General features: G+C 50.3%; 2 protein-coding genes and 1 non-coding gene across 3 annotated transcripts in view; 2 read left to right on the top strand and 1 right to left on the bottom strand.

The window, feature by feature from the left end:
• Positions 1-8,258, bottom strand: part of Lrsam1 (leucine rich repeat and sterile alpha motif containing 1) — a 36,713-nt gene extending 28,455 nt beyond the window's left edge. Inside the window, exons 1-6 of the mRNA XM_048348671.1 lie at positions 7,751-8,258; positions 5,770-5,873; positions 5,376-5,432; positions 2,865-2,909; positions 2,665-2,742; positions 1,531-1,599 (exon numbers count right to left, since the gene is read on the bottom strand). Of these exons, the coding sequence (XP_048204628.1) occupies positions 1,531-1,599; positions 2,665-2,742; positions 2,865-2,909; positions 5,376-5,432; positions 5,770-5,841 (321 nt within the window). The 5' untranslated portion in view covers positions 5,842-5,873; positions 7,751-8,258. The remainder of the gene's footprint in view (positions 1-1,530; positions 1,600-2,664; positions 2,743-2,864; positions 2,910-5,375; positions 5,433-5,769; positions 5,874-7,750) is intronic.
• A 110-nt stretch (positions 8,259-8,368) lies between these two features.
• Rpl12 (ribosomal protein L12) lies at positions 8,369-11,345 on the top strand. Its single transcript, XM_048343284.1, has 7 exons — positions 8,369-8,521; positions 8,904-8,977; positions 9,927-10,025; positions 10,321-10,402; positions 10,763-10,849; positions 11,038-11,150; positions 11,294-11,345. The coding sequence occupies exons 1-7, from the start codon at positions 8,485-8,487 to the stop codon at positions 11,297-11,299; spliced, it is 498 nt and encodes a 165-aa protein (XP_048199241.1). The 5' UTR covers positions 8,369-8,484; the 3' UTR covers positions 11,300-11,345.
• LOC125341485 lies at positions 10,560-10,691 on the top strand. The gene has a single exon (XR_007208993.1). It is a non-coding gene; the product is annotated as a small nucleolar RNA SNORA65 (small nucleolar RNA).
• Positions 11,346-13,594: the final 2,249 nt, after the last annotated feature.

Raw genomic sequence — 13,594 nt, 5'->3', positions numbered from 1 at the left:
TATCTCTGTCAATAGCATCTTAAACATTATAAAACCCTTCAACTAAGCTGGACACCAGAGGCTCACGCCTGTAATCCTGGCTACTCAGGAGGCTGAGATCTGAGGATCAAGGTTTGAAGTCAGCCCAGGCAGGAAAGTCTGTGAGACTCTTATCTCCAATAAACTACCAGAAAATTGGAAATGGCACTTTGGCTTGAGTGGTAGAGTGCCAGACCTGAGCAAAAGAAGCTTGGGGAAAGTGCCCAGGCCTTGAGTTGAAGCCCCAGGACTGGCCAAGAAAAAAAAAAAAGACTAGATACATATTTGATGAACCAAAGGATGTTTACAATGTACTATTGTCAGGTGTCCAAAAGCTACAAAATAGCAAATGCAGCAACTCAATAAAAGTATCCATGGAAGCAACCCCCAGTCCTGTCCCAAGGAAGGCTTTGTGGTTCCCGGTAGGGACAATCGCTGCTCTGCCAGGGGACCTCGGGCAGGTTAGGGTCCTCTGTGTAACATGAGGTGACGTGACAGGCATGGTGACAGGGCTCAGGGAGGCTGCTCCTCATCCCTCTCAATGCGGAGGCAGGGGGCTGGGCAGCGGTGTTCGTGTGTGGTAAGTGAGCATCCAGCACAAGCTTCTATTGGTGCATTGGGAAGTAAGATCCGGGTTCTCTCAGACAGGGGTCACAGACACACTGGGCTCCCAGCGGAAGGCTGAGGCCATGAACTGCCCCAGGAAGGGCCGCTCTAGCAGAATGGACAGCCCATGTGGCGAGGTCCTGCCAGGAGGATTTTAGACTACACATAGCAAAGGGAGCGAGTAAGGGGGAGGCTTGGCAAACAGCTAGGCCCCATCATTTGGGGGTTTTCATTTTCTTTTCTATCTCCAAGATGCTGGGAGTGGAACCCAGGACCTCTTGTGTACTGGGCAAGGGCTCTGCCCATGAGCTCCAAGCCCAGCCTGCAAAGGGTTTTCATTCTGAGCACAATGGGGTCCCCTCCATGGTGTGGGGGCAGCCCTGAGATGGGCTTCGCAGGGCCTCGCAGGGCCGCGGCTGGAAGCAGCCAATGCCAGCGTGCAGCTTCGCACGGGGCTCAGCGTGTGCAGGGCTCTAGAGCCTGGGAGTGAAGCTGAGAGCCGGCGTGCAATCTTACCATGCCTGTGTCCAGGACGGCCTGGAACTCAGGATCCTCTTGCCTCCTCCCAAGTGCTAGAATCCACCTTTTTCATTTTTTTTCCAGTATCAGGTTTGAAGTCAGGGCCCTGTGCTTACTAGACAGGTCCTTTACCACTTGATCCACATGCAAACATCGAGTACCCCAGAACACCCCCCCCCCTTTTTTCCCAGGTATTTTTTCCTGTAACACTGTAGAAGCTCATGATGAATCTCAAAGCACAGGCCAAAGCCTGGTAGAGACCGCCACAGCCCAGACTGCGCTGGCAAAGGTGGCACTGGCACCATAAACAGCGTGCATGCAGCCACTGGCCAGAGCACAACCAGAACATTCTGCCACCAGATGGGCTTCTGTGTCCTGCGTCCTTACCTGGAGAGTTGTCAGCTGCCCTATGTCATCAGGAAGGGCCGTCAGCTGATTGTCGTGGAGATCCAGAACCTGCAGAAGGAAGATACTGCTCAGTACCCAGGGTTCCAGGCTTTAGAGCAGCCGGAGGCGACAGTGGTCACTTCATGTCCCTGGCTTACAATGGTGAACTCTCCTCCTTACAATGGTGAACTCTCCTCCCTCCCTCCCTCCCTTCATTTTGGTGCTGGTATTTGGATTGAATGCAAGGCTTCATGGCCCCACTTAGTTTTTTTACTCAAGGCCCTACCATTTAAGCCCCCCCCCTCCTTTTCTTATTTATTGATTTATTTTGTGCTAGTCCTGGGGTTTGAACTTAGGGCCTGGGCACTGTCCCTCAGGTTTTTCACTCAAGGCTAGTGCTCTACCACTTGGGCCATAGCTCTACCTCTGTTTTTTTTGATTGCTAAGATAAGAGATAAGAGCCTCATGGACTTTCCTGCCCAGGATTTTCCTGGCCAGGTTGGCTTCGAATTATCATCCTCAGATCTCAGCTTCCTGAGTAGCTAGTATTACAGGTATGAGACACTGGTGTCCAGCTTTTTCTTTTCCTCCCCTCCCCTCTTCTCCTCTCATCCCTCCTTTCCCTCCCTCCTCACTCTCCTTCTCTCCCTCCCTTTTTTTCTTTTTACTAGTTTGAGAAAAAGTCTTGCTATGTAGCCTAGGCTACCTTGGAACTCTTTCTACTGTAGCCTCTTGAGCACTGAGATTACAGGTATATACCGGGACAGCTGTCCCTCACTTTCTCTTCTTTTTTTTCCTTTTGTGGCTTTTTCAGACGGGGTCTCACAGTCAGGAGGAGCTTCACCTAATGCCCCCTATGGCCTTCCTGTTCCTTCCTGTTTAGGCCATTAGCTTTCTGCTTTTTGAGATTTAGTTTTCCATCTAGCATGGAAGCTCAGGGAGGCAGAACCTAGGCCTGGTTATCTCTGTCCCATGCATAGCACGCACATGCGCCCAGTAAACCACATCAATCAAATCCTAAACTGATGCTTCAATGAGGCCGATATGGCACAGAAAAACCTGAACAGACGAAACCCCACGGAGGGGACTCAAGAAAGCCAGCTGCCACCTGGAGCACCTGGAGAGCCCCCGTACCTTGATGGTTGCGAGGCTCAGGAGGCTGCAGGATTTGGGAAGCAGAGAAGTGAGGTGGTTCGTATGTACAATCAACACCTGTGAGGCAGATTACGGAAATGTCAGGTTGTGGAAGAGCCTTGCCAGGAAGATGGCTTTTGAAAGTTTCCAAAAGGCGAACATGCAGAAAGTGATTCTCTGAAGACAAAGACTCAGCTCACCTTCTTCTGCAGAACTTTGCACGTTGCGAAAGCCCCAAATGGAATCTGCCACGAGATAAAGAAAGATAAGTAAGTGCTACTTCTCCTGCCAGTTTCTCCTTTGTTCTCGGAGGGACAGATGGGCAGGAGGTGAGCAAGGGAAAAACAATGATGTGGAGAACAGTGCTCAGCCCAGGGAGAGCTGGGGAGGAATGGTGCTGGGCGGGCGGGGTCGGCCTTCCCTCAGTCAGCTGGCAGGGAATTGCTCCATCCCACCCCTGCCCCTATCATGAGAATCCTGACTCTTCAGCACTGAGAATTTGGTGGATACATTTTATCCATTCTCTCTCTCCTTCCTTCTGGGTCTGAGCATTGTCCCCAATCTTCTTTTGCTCAAGGGCTGTGCTCTACCACTTGAGCCACAGCTCTACTTTCAGCCTTTTGGTGGTTAATTGGAGGTACGATCTCATGGGCTTTCCTGCCTGGGCTGGCTTCAGACTGCAATCCTCAGATTTCAGCTTCCTCAGTAGCTAGGATCATAGGCAGGCGTGAGCTACCGGTGCCTGGCTTCTCTCAATCTCTTTTTCTCTCTTTCTAATAGGAGATGAAGTTTCTCTATGTAGCCAGGACGGCCTCAAACTCACAATCCTCCTTCCTCAGCCTCCTGAATGCTGGAATCACAGACTTGGCCATCACACCCAGCTGCATTTCTAACTCAAACCTCTGATTCTTGCAGAACTATATCAAGGCCAAAGGATCTTCTCAATTCTTTGGGGGAAAGAATAGAATCTAAGGAAACATCTTTTGGCAGTGATCTGGCCTTTTAAAAGTCTGCTGCTAACAGAAAAAACAGTATATTTTCAGGGTTTCTTTAGCCCCAAGAAGTCTGGAGAAAAAGTCCTTACGTTGCCAATTTCTCTGTTGCATGAGGTTTTGGTGTTTTTGCTATATGACAGCATGAGTGTTCTCGGGCCAAAATTTGTTATTGCATTTCCAGTACAGCTTATCTTGGATGTCTGTCTCTTAAATGAGTTTTTACGGGTCCATTTTCTTTCAGCAAACTGTCTTGTGGATCTTGACTTTCTTTAGAAAATTAAATCACAGAAAAATTTCAAAGTCCTCTACCTTGTTTTGTTTTTGTTTTTTTTTTTTTTCTCTTATCTCTTTCGGAAAAGGAGCTGCATGGCTAGCCTTAGTAAACAGAAGTTGAATTCAAGGGAGACTGAGGTAACTACTTCCCCTTAGCTCACTGACTTCAGGTACCACGGGTAGAAAGAGTAAGCATCTCTACTGGAGGATGTCCCCTGGTAACCTGTGTAAACTGCTGCTGGTGCTCATTTCAGAAGCGAATCGACCCTTCTGTGCCGGAGCAGGCAGTGATCTGTATTTTGAATGGCTTCCTATGTGGCCATCATGACTTTTTCATAGTATTGTCCGCTTGTGGCATTGGTATGAGATAGTCTTTCCTGCTACTCAAGTTCTCAATCCTTGAGAAAAACTAAGGAACTATTATAAAAATAATCTTGAAACACTTCTCTTAAAAACTAGTTTCCTTAAGAAATTAGATCAAGTCTTTTTTTTTTTGTCTGACATGGGACTTGAACTCAGAGTCTGGAGACTGTCCCTGAGCTTTTTTACTCAAGGCTAGTGTTCTTCCGCTTTGAGACACAGCCCCAATTCCAGTTTTTTTGGGGGTGAATTGGAGATAAGAATCTTATGGACTTTCCTGCCCAGGCTTGCTTTGAACAGTGATCCTCTGATCTCAGCCATCAGCGCCCGGCTCCTTAAATCATTTAAAAACTGAAGGCTTATCTGCTTGCTCAATTCCCTAAACCAGTCGAAACTGGAACATGATGATTTGGGTTACTTGGGCATGAGTGGTGTATGCCAGGAATCCTAGCATTTAGGATGCAGAGACAGGAGAATCTCAAGTTCAAGACAAATGAGCTACACAGTGAGACCCTGGTTCTAAAAAATTAAAAAAAAAACTTTTTTTGGTTAAACACACTTGGTGTGTTGGCAATCCTTACTGACCAACCTTTAAGCTCTTTTTGACCAGGATGGTTGTAAATTAGGGGGAAACTATATGTTCTACATCTGATCTCAGAGGACTCTATTTTAGAACATTTAGGTCATAATTTTGTTTTTTTTTTCCATAAAAGAAGCATTATGATTGCACTCCTTGTCTACATTCATGTAAGAGATTTAATGTGCTTAAAACATATCTAAAGTTCTATTTTCTTAGGAACATGGATGTTTGCAACCTTTGCTTTCAGAGAATGTTACTGTGTATTCTCCCTGTTTTACTATGTTTTCATGACACCAGTGCTATGCCAGGGGCTTCTGATTATCAAAGTGATAACCAGTTTTAACTGCCTGTACATACTAAATTTGTAAACACACAAACTATGAATAAAATGAAGTTTGCAAACTAAAAAAAAAGTCTGCTGCTGTGTTTGCCTTCCCTTGGGACACGGGATCCAGAAAACAGGAGGGGTCAAATGCACAGCCTGAACACCACCCTCCCTTTACCTCTGAGAGCTCGCACTTAGAGATATCAAGAATGTCATCAGCCCCAGCTTCTTTTGCCTAAGGAGAAAAAGAATTCAGTTTTACATTCATTAATTTTCGCTGGGGATCAAGCATGCTAGGCAAGTGCTTTACTACTGAACTACCGCCCCCAAACCACTGTATAAGCACTTTCACGGAGTGGCAAAACCAGGCAAGGAAACACAGAGTTAAGGAGCTGGATGGGGTCACGGACACGTTTGGTTTCACTAGTCTGTTTGGTGCCCAGTCTGCCTGGTTTCACGGCAGCTAGGTGGCTTGGCAGGAAAAGGAAAGCGGCAAAGAAGGGGGATGTGACCATAGGATGGCGGGGCACAGCAGGGCCAGGAAGGAGTCAGGAAATAACACTGTTTCTCACCAGACACATCTGGTATTCCAGGCGTTTCCGAGCCTCCTCACTGGGTTTCCGCTTCCGGAAGAAGAGAGGCATCCTTCCCTTTACCCAGAGAAGTCTTCAAGACCCTAAGACATAGGGCAGAAGATAGGACCCTGTCCCAGTCCCTGACTCGTGCAGGCCAGCACGCAGCTGGTCTGCCGGCCAGTGACCTCCATGCCGGCAGGGTTCTGTCAACTTGCCTATCAGTGCCCTGAGCCCAGGAGGCAGCACTCAACACCCAGCCCGATGTGGTGGAACAAGAGCAAAGGCAGGCCAGGTGACCTGGGTTCTCGCCCACTGTGAGACGTAAGGGTTACCCTTTCCCTGTTCTGCGCCCCAGTTCTCTGAAGACTCTAACAGACTGCTTGGTCACTGCTAATGCCTGTCAGATTGGCACAAGCTGGATTAAACCAGTGCTAGCCATGGCTTGCAAAGCTCAATTATAGCATAAGCAAAGAGACCAATGGATTCAATAAAAATGAAAAAGCAATCATCATTGATCTGGGGTACCTTCCCAGTTATTAACTCATGTCACACACCACAGCTCTGTTGATAGTGGAGAAACCAAGACACATATTAAGTTCAGTGAGCTGGTATGATAGCTTGGAAGGCGGCAAAACCCGCTTGGGACCCTGGTTTTACCAGTTCTCACATCCTGCAGTTTGCCCAACTCAGCACAGGCTCAGTACACTCAGAGCTAGTGCTCACTGCCTTGCCCTAATTTGCACAGTATCTATAAAGGACAGCAGCAACGAGGAAGTAATTATCCAGACTGTGTGTGGTTACAAGCCTTTTTTTTGCCAGTCCTGGGGCTTGAACTCAGGCCCTGGGCACTGTCCCTGGCTTCATTTTTGCTCCAGGCTAGCACTCTACCTCTTGAGCCACAGCACCACTTCTGGCTTTTTCTGTTTATGTGGTGCTGAGGAATCAAACCCAGACCTTCATGTGTGCTAGGCAAGCACTCTGCCACTAGGCCACGTTCTCAGCCCACATCACAGGTTTTGAGATGAAGTATTACTGGGTTTGAATCCAAGATCTAGCACCCATCCAATGTGTCACTCTGACCTCTCAGAGCCTCAGCTTCTTCTTTTTTGTTTGTTTTGCCAGTCCTGGGGCTTGAGCTCAGGGCCTGAGCACTGTCCCTGGCTTCCTTTTGCTCAAGGCTAGCACTCTGTCACTTGAGCCACAGCGCCACTTCTGGCTGTTTTCTGTATATGTGGTGCTGGGGAACCGAACCCAGGGCTTCGTGTATACCAGGCAAGCTCTCTTGCCACTAGGCCATATTCCTAGCCATAGCCTCAGCTTCTTATCTGTAATTCTGTTAACAAGACTGGGTTTTGTGAGGACCAAGTGACTTACAGCCTGTGTGTCTGTCCATCTGTCCATCCATCTATTTTGCCAGTCTTGGGGCTTGAACTCAGGGTCTGGGCACTGTCCCTGAGCTTCTGTTGCTTAAGACTAGTACTCTATCACTTGAGCCACAGAACCATTTCTGGCTTTTTCTGAGGAGATGAGAGTCTCAGAGTTTCCTGCCTGGCCTGGTTCAAACTGCAATCCTCAAATCCCAGCCTCTTGAGTAGCTAGGATTACAGGGGTGAGCCACCAGCGCCCAGATCCACGAGACTGCTTAATAAGTGGGCGTGACAGCAGCATATAGGTGACAAACGGACTCAGAGACAACTACAAGAGACTGGGAGAAGAGGACGAGGGGGTGCCCTGGGATTCTCAGAGGGACAAGTAGAAATCACAGGTCTCCACCCCTGGGTGTGGGCTGTCAGAGGCTGCCAGGCCTGCAGATCTAGCTCAGGGCACCTGCCTCATTCACCAGCTTGCAGAGACAGGAATGCTCTAAAAGCCCTCTGCCACCCTCCCTGATGGCCTGCTCCTGGCCTTTTTAAAGGTCTCACTCTACATCTGTTCGGGAGAACCGCACCCACCCGGGCTGGGCGGGGCAGAGGCTCACCTGGCTCTGCGGACTGGGAGACGCGGGCGTCCCGCGAGGCTCGGGTGGCGGGCGCCCGGCCGGGGGCTCACTCGGAGGAGGGCTCGGTCATGGGCGTGGGGTCGCGGAGCCCCGGGCGCCGGCTCAGGTTCCGAACTCGGGAGTCGTGCAAAGTCCGGAGGACGCCGGCGGCCAAGCCCGAGACTCTGGGAACTGCGGCACTGCGGGATTAAGAGTGAACAGTGGATGGGCTGCGTGGCTGCAGAGCACCCACCGTGAGGGGACCGGCAGGGCGTCGTGGGGTCACCGCGGCCCCGGCCCCAGAAGCAGGGGGTGCCGGCCCCTCTGAGGCGGGGCGGGGCTCGGGGCTGGGTGCCAGGGACCCCGGAGTGGTCCTCACGACAAGGGGCTGCAGGCACCGGCAGGGGCCGCGACCTCAAGGGCCGCCTTTCCTCTCTGACTAGCCCTTGGGTGAATGTCCAGAAGCCCCTTTTCCGACCCTACCTCACTCCGGGTAACCTACCGGCTTCCTGCCGTCAGCGTCTGGAGTCTGCCCATAAGAATCATGGCGGCGAGGGCGTCGTCCAGAAGCTGGGCGGAGCCTCGAGTTATCGCGAGACCCGCATATTCCTGCCTATATCTAGCGTGGTCCGGGCGGTTTCCGGCCTTTCCGTCTTTCGGCTCGGAGGAGGCAAAGGTGCAACTTTCTTCGGTCGTCCCGAATCCGGGTTCATCCGACACCAGCCACCTCCACCATGCCGCCTAAGTTCGATCCCAACGAGATCAAAGTCGGTGCGTGCCCTCGCCGCGGCCGGGGTCGCGGGAGGAGCCAGGCTCCAGCCCGCGGCTCGTCGGGCCTGCGGTCCCCGCCGCGCGCCTCTCCCCGCCGCCGGGCCCTGGGGCCGCGCCTCTGAGAGGCCGCCCGGCGCGGGGCGGCCTTGGCGGGACTCTTCCCACTCTGGGCCTCGCGTGTAAATGGGGAGGGAGGACCGGAAGACCTGTGGCGGCCTTGCAGCCCGCACGCCCGAGGGTAAGGCCTGTCCCCGCGCGGCCTCGGTGCAGCTCGAGCCGAGGGCGGGTCGGGTGCCGGCCTCGCACCCGCGGAGGCGCCCCGTGCTGCTCTGATACGAGGCCGACTCCGGCTCTAACCAGAGGTTCGATTCCTTCCTCCCAGTGTACCTGAGGTGCACCGGTGGCGAGGTCGGCGCCACGTCCGCCCTGGCCCCCAAGATCGGCCCCCTGGGTCTGGTAAGTTAATCCCTGCCGGGGCCATTTATTTATTTGGAGAGTGGACTAAGGGGCTCGTTTGTGCAAACACGACTCTGCCAGTTGTGCGGCCATCGTGTCACCTCTGACTTCCCAACGTATGGTGTGAGGAGGTGCCATCGAAAAGTTACCACGAGAGGCTGGGGGTATGGCCTAGTGGCAAGAGTGCTTGCCTCGTGTACATGAAGCCCTGGGTTCCGATTCCCCAGCACCACGTATATAGAAAATGGCCAGAAGGGGCGCTGTGGCTCAAGTGGCAGAGTATGCTAGCCTTGAGCAAAATGAAGCCAGGGACAGTGCTCAGGCCCTGAGTTCAAGGCCCAGAACTGGCAAAAAAAAAGTTATCACGAGGTTTTTAGCTCGTGCAGGAAAAAGGGTGGACAGTAGGAGGTAAAGTTGTGAGATGACGAGCTTTGGACTTAGAATAGGAGACTTGGATTAACTGGGTTGTGGAAGAAGGTCCTGGTAAGCATAGAGACTTGTTTTTAACTCTAAAAGTAAACCTAGTAATGGCCACGGCCAGCTTTACTCGCTCCTTGTCGATTGCCACACTGGCCTGCTTGCTTCCTGTTCTATATACTCTGCTCTTGCTGCGTTTGCATGCCTTTGTATTAGGTTTTTGTCCTTGCATGGTGTCCCAAGTGCTTTGTTCGACTTAATAGGTCTCACTGCTTCCTTGCCCTTTAGCATAGCTAGCACTTGAGCCAGTGCAAGGAATTTAAAAGAAGTAAATGTTCAGACCTCTAGTTCCATTTGGGTGGGTCAGGTCCTTGCCTGATCAATGTAGCCAGTGGTAACTGTCCTCTATCCTGCTGGTCCTTAGGAGGTTAGTAAATCAAACATTGTTGCCCTAACCTATACCTTAATGGTCCTAGACTGTGTTGGTGAACAGTACTGGACACAACGTGATTACATACTTTTATTTCTGCAGTCTCCAAAAAAAGTTGGTGATGACATTGCCAAAGCAACAGGTGACTGGAAGGGTCTGAGGATTACGGTGAAGCTGACCATTCAGAACAGACAGGCCCAGGTACTACTTGCTGTGCTGGGTCTACAGTGGTAGAGGTAGCGCCCCTCTGAAGTTCGTGGAACAAATAGTCATTTCAACCTGGGAAGGCCTTGTAAAGGGGGGGCCTGGGGCAAGAGTGGATTTGGATATATTAAGCCTTGTCACCTGGGGTGACATTGAGTAGGCTGTTCCCATGCTGGCAACATGCTTTACAGTAACTCGGTGTCAGGCCCATGGTCTCTCAGGGCTGTGTCTGCCGGTATCGGAGGTGGGGGGGTGGCATATTCACAATTCACATCAAGAATCTGTTCTGCAGATAGAGGTGGTACCTTCTGCCTCTGCCCTGATCATCAAAGCCCTAAAGGAGCCACCAAGAGACAGAAAGAAACAGAAAAACAGTGAGTTGGGTTTTCCCTACTTTTGCTTTTGTGATGAAACCTTAGAGCCAGTATGGGATTGGACAGTTAAGTCAAAAGCTATCAAAACATGCCATGTGGTGGTGGTGGGCATACCTGCTGGGGTGCATGCATGGAGGAAAGGTTTTGCTCTTAGCCACCCGCCACTGCACCTGATCAGTTCTCAGTTGGCTGGTGCAATCCAGTGGTGAGCTAATAATAAACCCCAGCTTTTAGGAAACAGGGTTGTTCTTCATGTGGATGACTCTGTGCCGAAAGCATGGGGACACCCCTGAAGTAGATAATGGAGAGGTGGTTGGTGACCCAGTCTCAAGATTGTGAGAAATATTTTTTCCTTTGCAGTTAAACACAGTGGAAACATCTCTTTTGATGAGATTGTCAGCATTGCCCGGCAGATGCGGCACCGATCTTTAGCCAGAGAACTTTCTGGTAAGAATTTGTAACCATCTTAACTTGGGGTGCTTTCATTGAGTGTTCAGTATTGCCACGTGAAAGACCCAAGATAGGGGTGCAGTATTACCTGGGCTTGAAAGGGCTGCCCACGTAGGTGTTGGAGTTTTGTATGAGGGGAGTTGGGGGCTAGGATAGCCCCCTCTCATGCCACTTTTTATTTGTAGGAACCATTAAGGAGATCCTGGGCACAGCCCAGTCTGTGGGGTGTAATGTTGATGGCCGTCATCCTCATGACATCATAGATGACATCAACAGTGGTGCCGTGGAATGCCCTGCTGTAAGTGGCTTGTATCTTGTGTTTGTTTCTAAGAGGAGCTGAAAGTCTAGGGGAAATAGTGGGTTTCTGGAGATGAGTCAGTATGGGGCTGGGGCTGAAAGAAAATTATTGGACCATTAATAAGGGCCTTTTTCTTTCTACAGAGTTAAGAAGCACAAGAAGAACTATTTCAATAAAAGAACATCTTGACTATGAGTGGGCTTCCTTGTTTATTGTGTGGGGGGGTGGCAGAACCCATGAAGTACTATGGTGATATGGGTAATTTGGCTCTGTATGGAACTAGCTGCAAAAAGGTGTTGGCTGCTATGCTTGTAGAACTATTTACTAGTCCTAACCTTTGTGTGCCACATGATCTAGTGCTACTTAATCCCTTAATGAACAAGTACTTGGAAATGGAGTGCACTGAATCCCACTTCTGACAGCACATAATAGTTTTGTAAAATGTTTGATTTTAAAACGAGAGCCAGCCACTGGCTCCTGTAATCCTAGCTACTCAGGAGGCTGAGATCTGAGGATGGGGGTTTCAAGCCAGCCAGCTGGGCAAAAGAGGCTGAAAGTGGCTCTGGCTCAGATGATAGGGCACCAGCCTTGAGCACAGAGAGGCTTAGGAACAGTACCCAGGCTGAGTTCGAGCCCTATGGCCGGAGAAAATGGGGAGGGGGAAAGGCACTGCCCTTGCAAGGTGGACATATACCAAACTGCCCAGGAAGCCCCCTGCCCCCCAGCGGTGGAGTCTACCGATCTCTGGAGAGTCAGGGCACAGTGTGTGTGCGTGGTGGTGCACCCATTGCCAGAAGGAGGCTATCAGTCTTAAATCTGCATCTCCTAAAAGGAACGCCGGATCATTTGTACAGTTCACTGCACTCACTGGCCTCTCACCATAGGAGATGGGACCTTTTGGTGTAGAGTCTGTTAGTACTGGTGCGGCACTATATACAAACTCAACTCTAGGTCTTTTTTTTTTTTTTTCAGAGCATCAGCCCTCTGCTTTAGATAGGATCTAGTGTTGGTCTCATGTGCTGGAGGTAATGGTGGTGCTACAATTTCTAGTTTTTTAGAGGGGTGAAGTTTAGCCACTTTAATAAAGGTTTCTAAAGTACATGGTGCAGTCTGGGTAACTACGGTGGAATAAAGTTGGATTTCAGATAACATTGAGGGTGCTGAGAGGAGTGTTGAGCTTGGAACTGTGCTGTGTTTAAGAGAATGCCAAAGCTGGGCACTAACAGCTCATGCTATAGTCCTAGGTATTCAGGAGGCCCAGATGGGAGGATCATGGTTCAAAGCCAGTCAGGACAGGTAACTCCATGAAACCTCTATAAACACCAGGAAACTGGGTGTGGCTTTGGCTCAAGTGGTAGAGCACTAACTTTGAGCTAAAGAGCAAGCCCCACAAAAAACTGGCGAGTAGCTACTCTGGAGATCCTCCATTAACAGAACTGAGGAGATGACAGCCAGTGTGTAGTCTGGATAAGCTCTGCTTTCCTACATTTGCTGGGTTTGTAAGGCTTCTCCCAGGAGTTTTCTGAGGCTGGTGCTCTGGTGTGCTGCTGATAGGTTAAGTCTGCATTCTGGGTAAGTGCTCTCCCACGTTCCCTGAGTTGGTAGGGGAAGAGGTGTTTGCTGCCAGTGGCTCCTGCCACCTTCACAAGCTGCCAGAGGAGCAGTGGGTTCTAACCCTCTGCTGGGGATATGGCCTCAATTCCCCAGCACCACATATACGGAAAATGGCCAGAAGTGGTGCTGTGGCTCAAGTGGCAGAGTGCTACCCTTGAGGAAAAAGAAGCCAGGGACAGTGCTCAGGCCCTGAGTTAAAGCCCCAGGCAAAAGAAGTGGCCAGTGCTGAATATAAAATCTAGTGGGTTTTGAAAGATGGTTAATTCTAGCTGGGCGTGGTGGTCCCATGTTATTAAGGTTTTATTTCAAATTAAGCAAAAGCCAAGACGAGTTACATCATTTGTAAGGAGAAACAGGCATGGTCTATAAGGTTTGCAATACCTAATTACAAAAGTATGGCTTAGTGGGAAGAGTGCTTGCCTAGCATTCATGAAGCTCGGCTTAATTCCTCAGCATCACATACAGTGAAAAGGCTAGAAGTGGTGCTGTGGCTTAAGGCCCTAATCTTGAGCTGAAGAGCTCAAATGAGTAATGAGGTAGAGTGCTTGCCTAGCATGCACGAAGCCCTGGGTTCAATTCCTCAGCACCAAATACACAGAAAAAGGCCGAAGTGGTGCAGTGACTCAAGTGGTAGAGTGCTAGCCTTCAGCCAACAAAAGCTAAGCGACAGTGCCCAGGCCCCAGAGTTCCAGAGTATGGCTACATAGGTAACAGCTAGGGTCAATTTGGGATTCCATGGATTCCCTGGACCACCCCCCCACCCCTGCCTTGATGGATCAGACAGCTTGAACAGTAGATAGTCTGACAGGCCTGAGGGCTCTGGATCCCAG

Source organism: Perognathus longimembris, chromosome 1 (genome assembly GCF_023159225.1).
Source record: "Perognathus longimembris pacificus isolate PPM17 chromosome 1, ASM2315922v1, whole genome shotgun sequence".
NCBI classification, from domain to species: Eukaryota; Metazoa; Chordata; class Mammalia; order Rodentia; family Heteromyidae; genus Perognathus; species Perognathus longimembris.
Note: the sequence above shows the minus strand (reverse complement) of the source record. Positions and strands in the feature narration are given on the sequence as shown.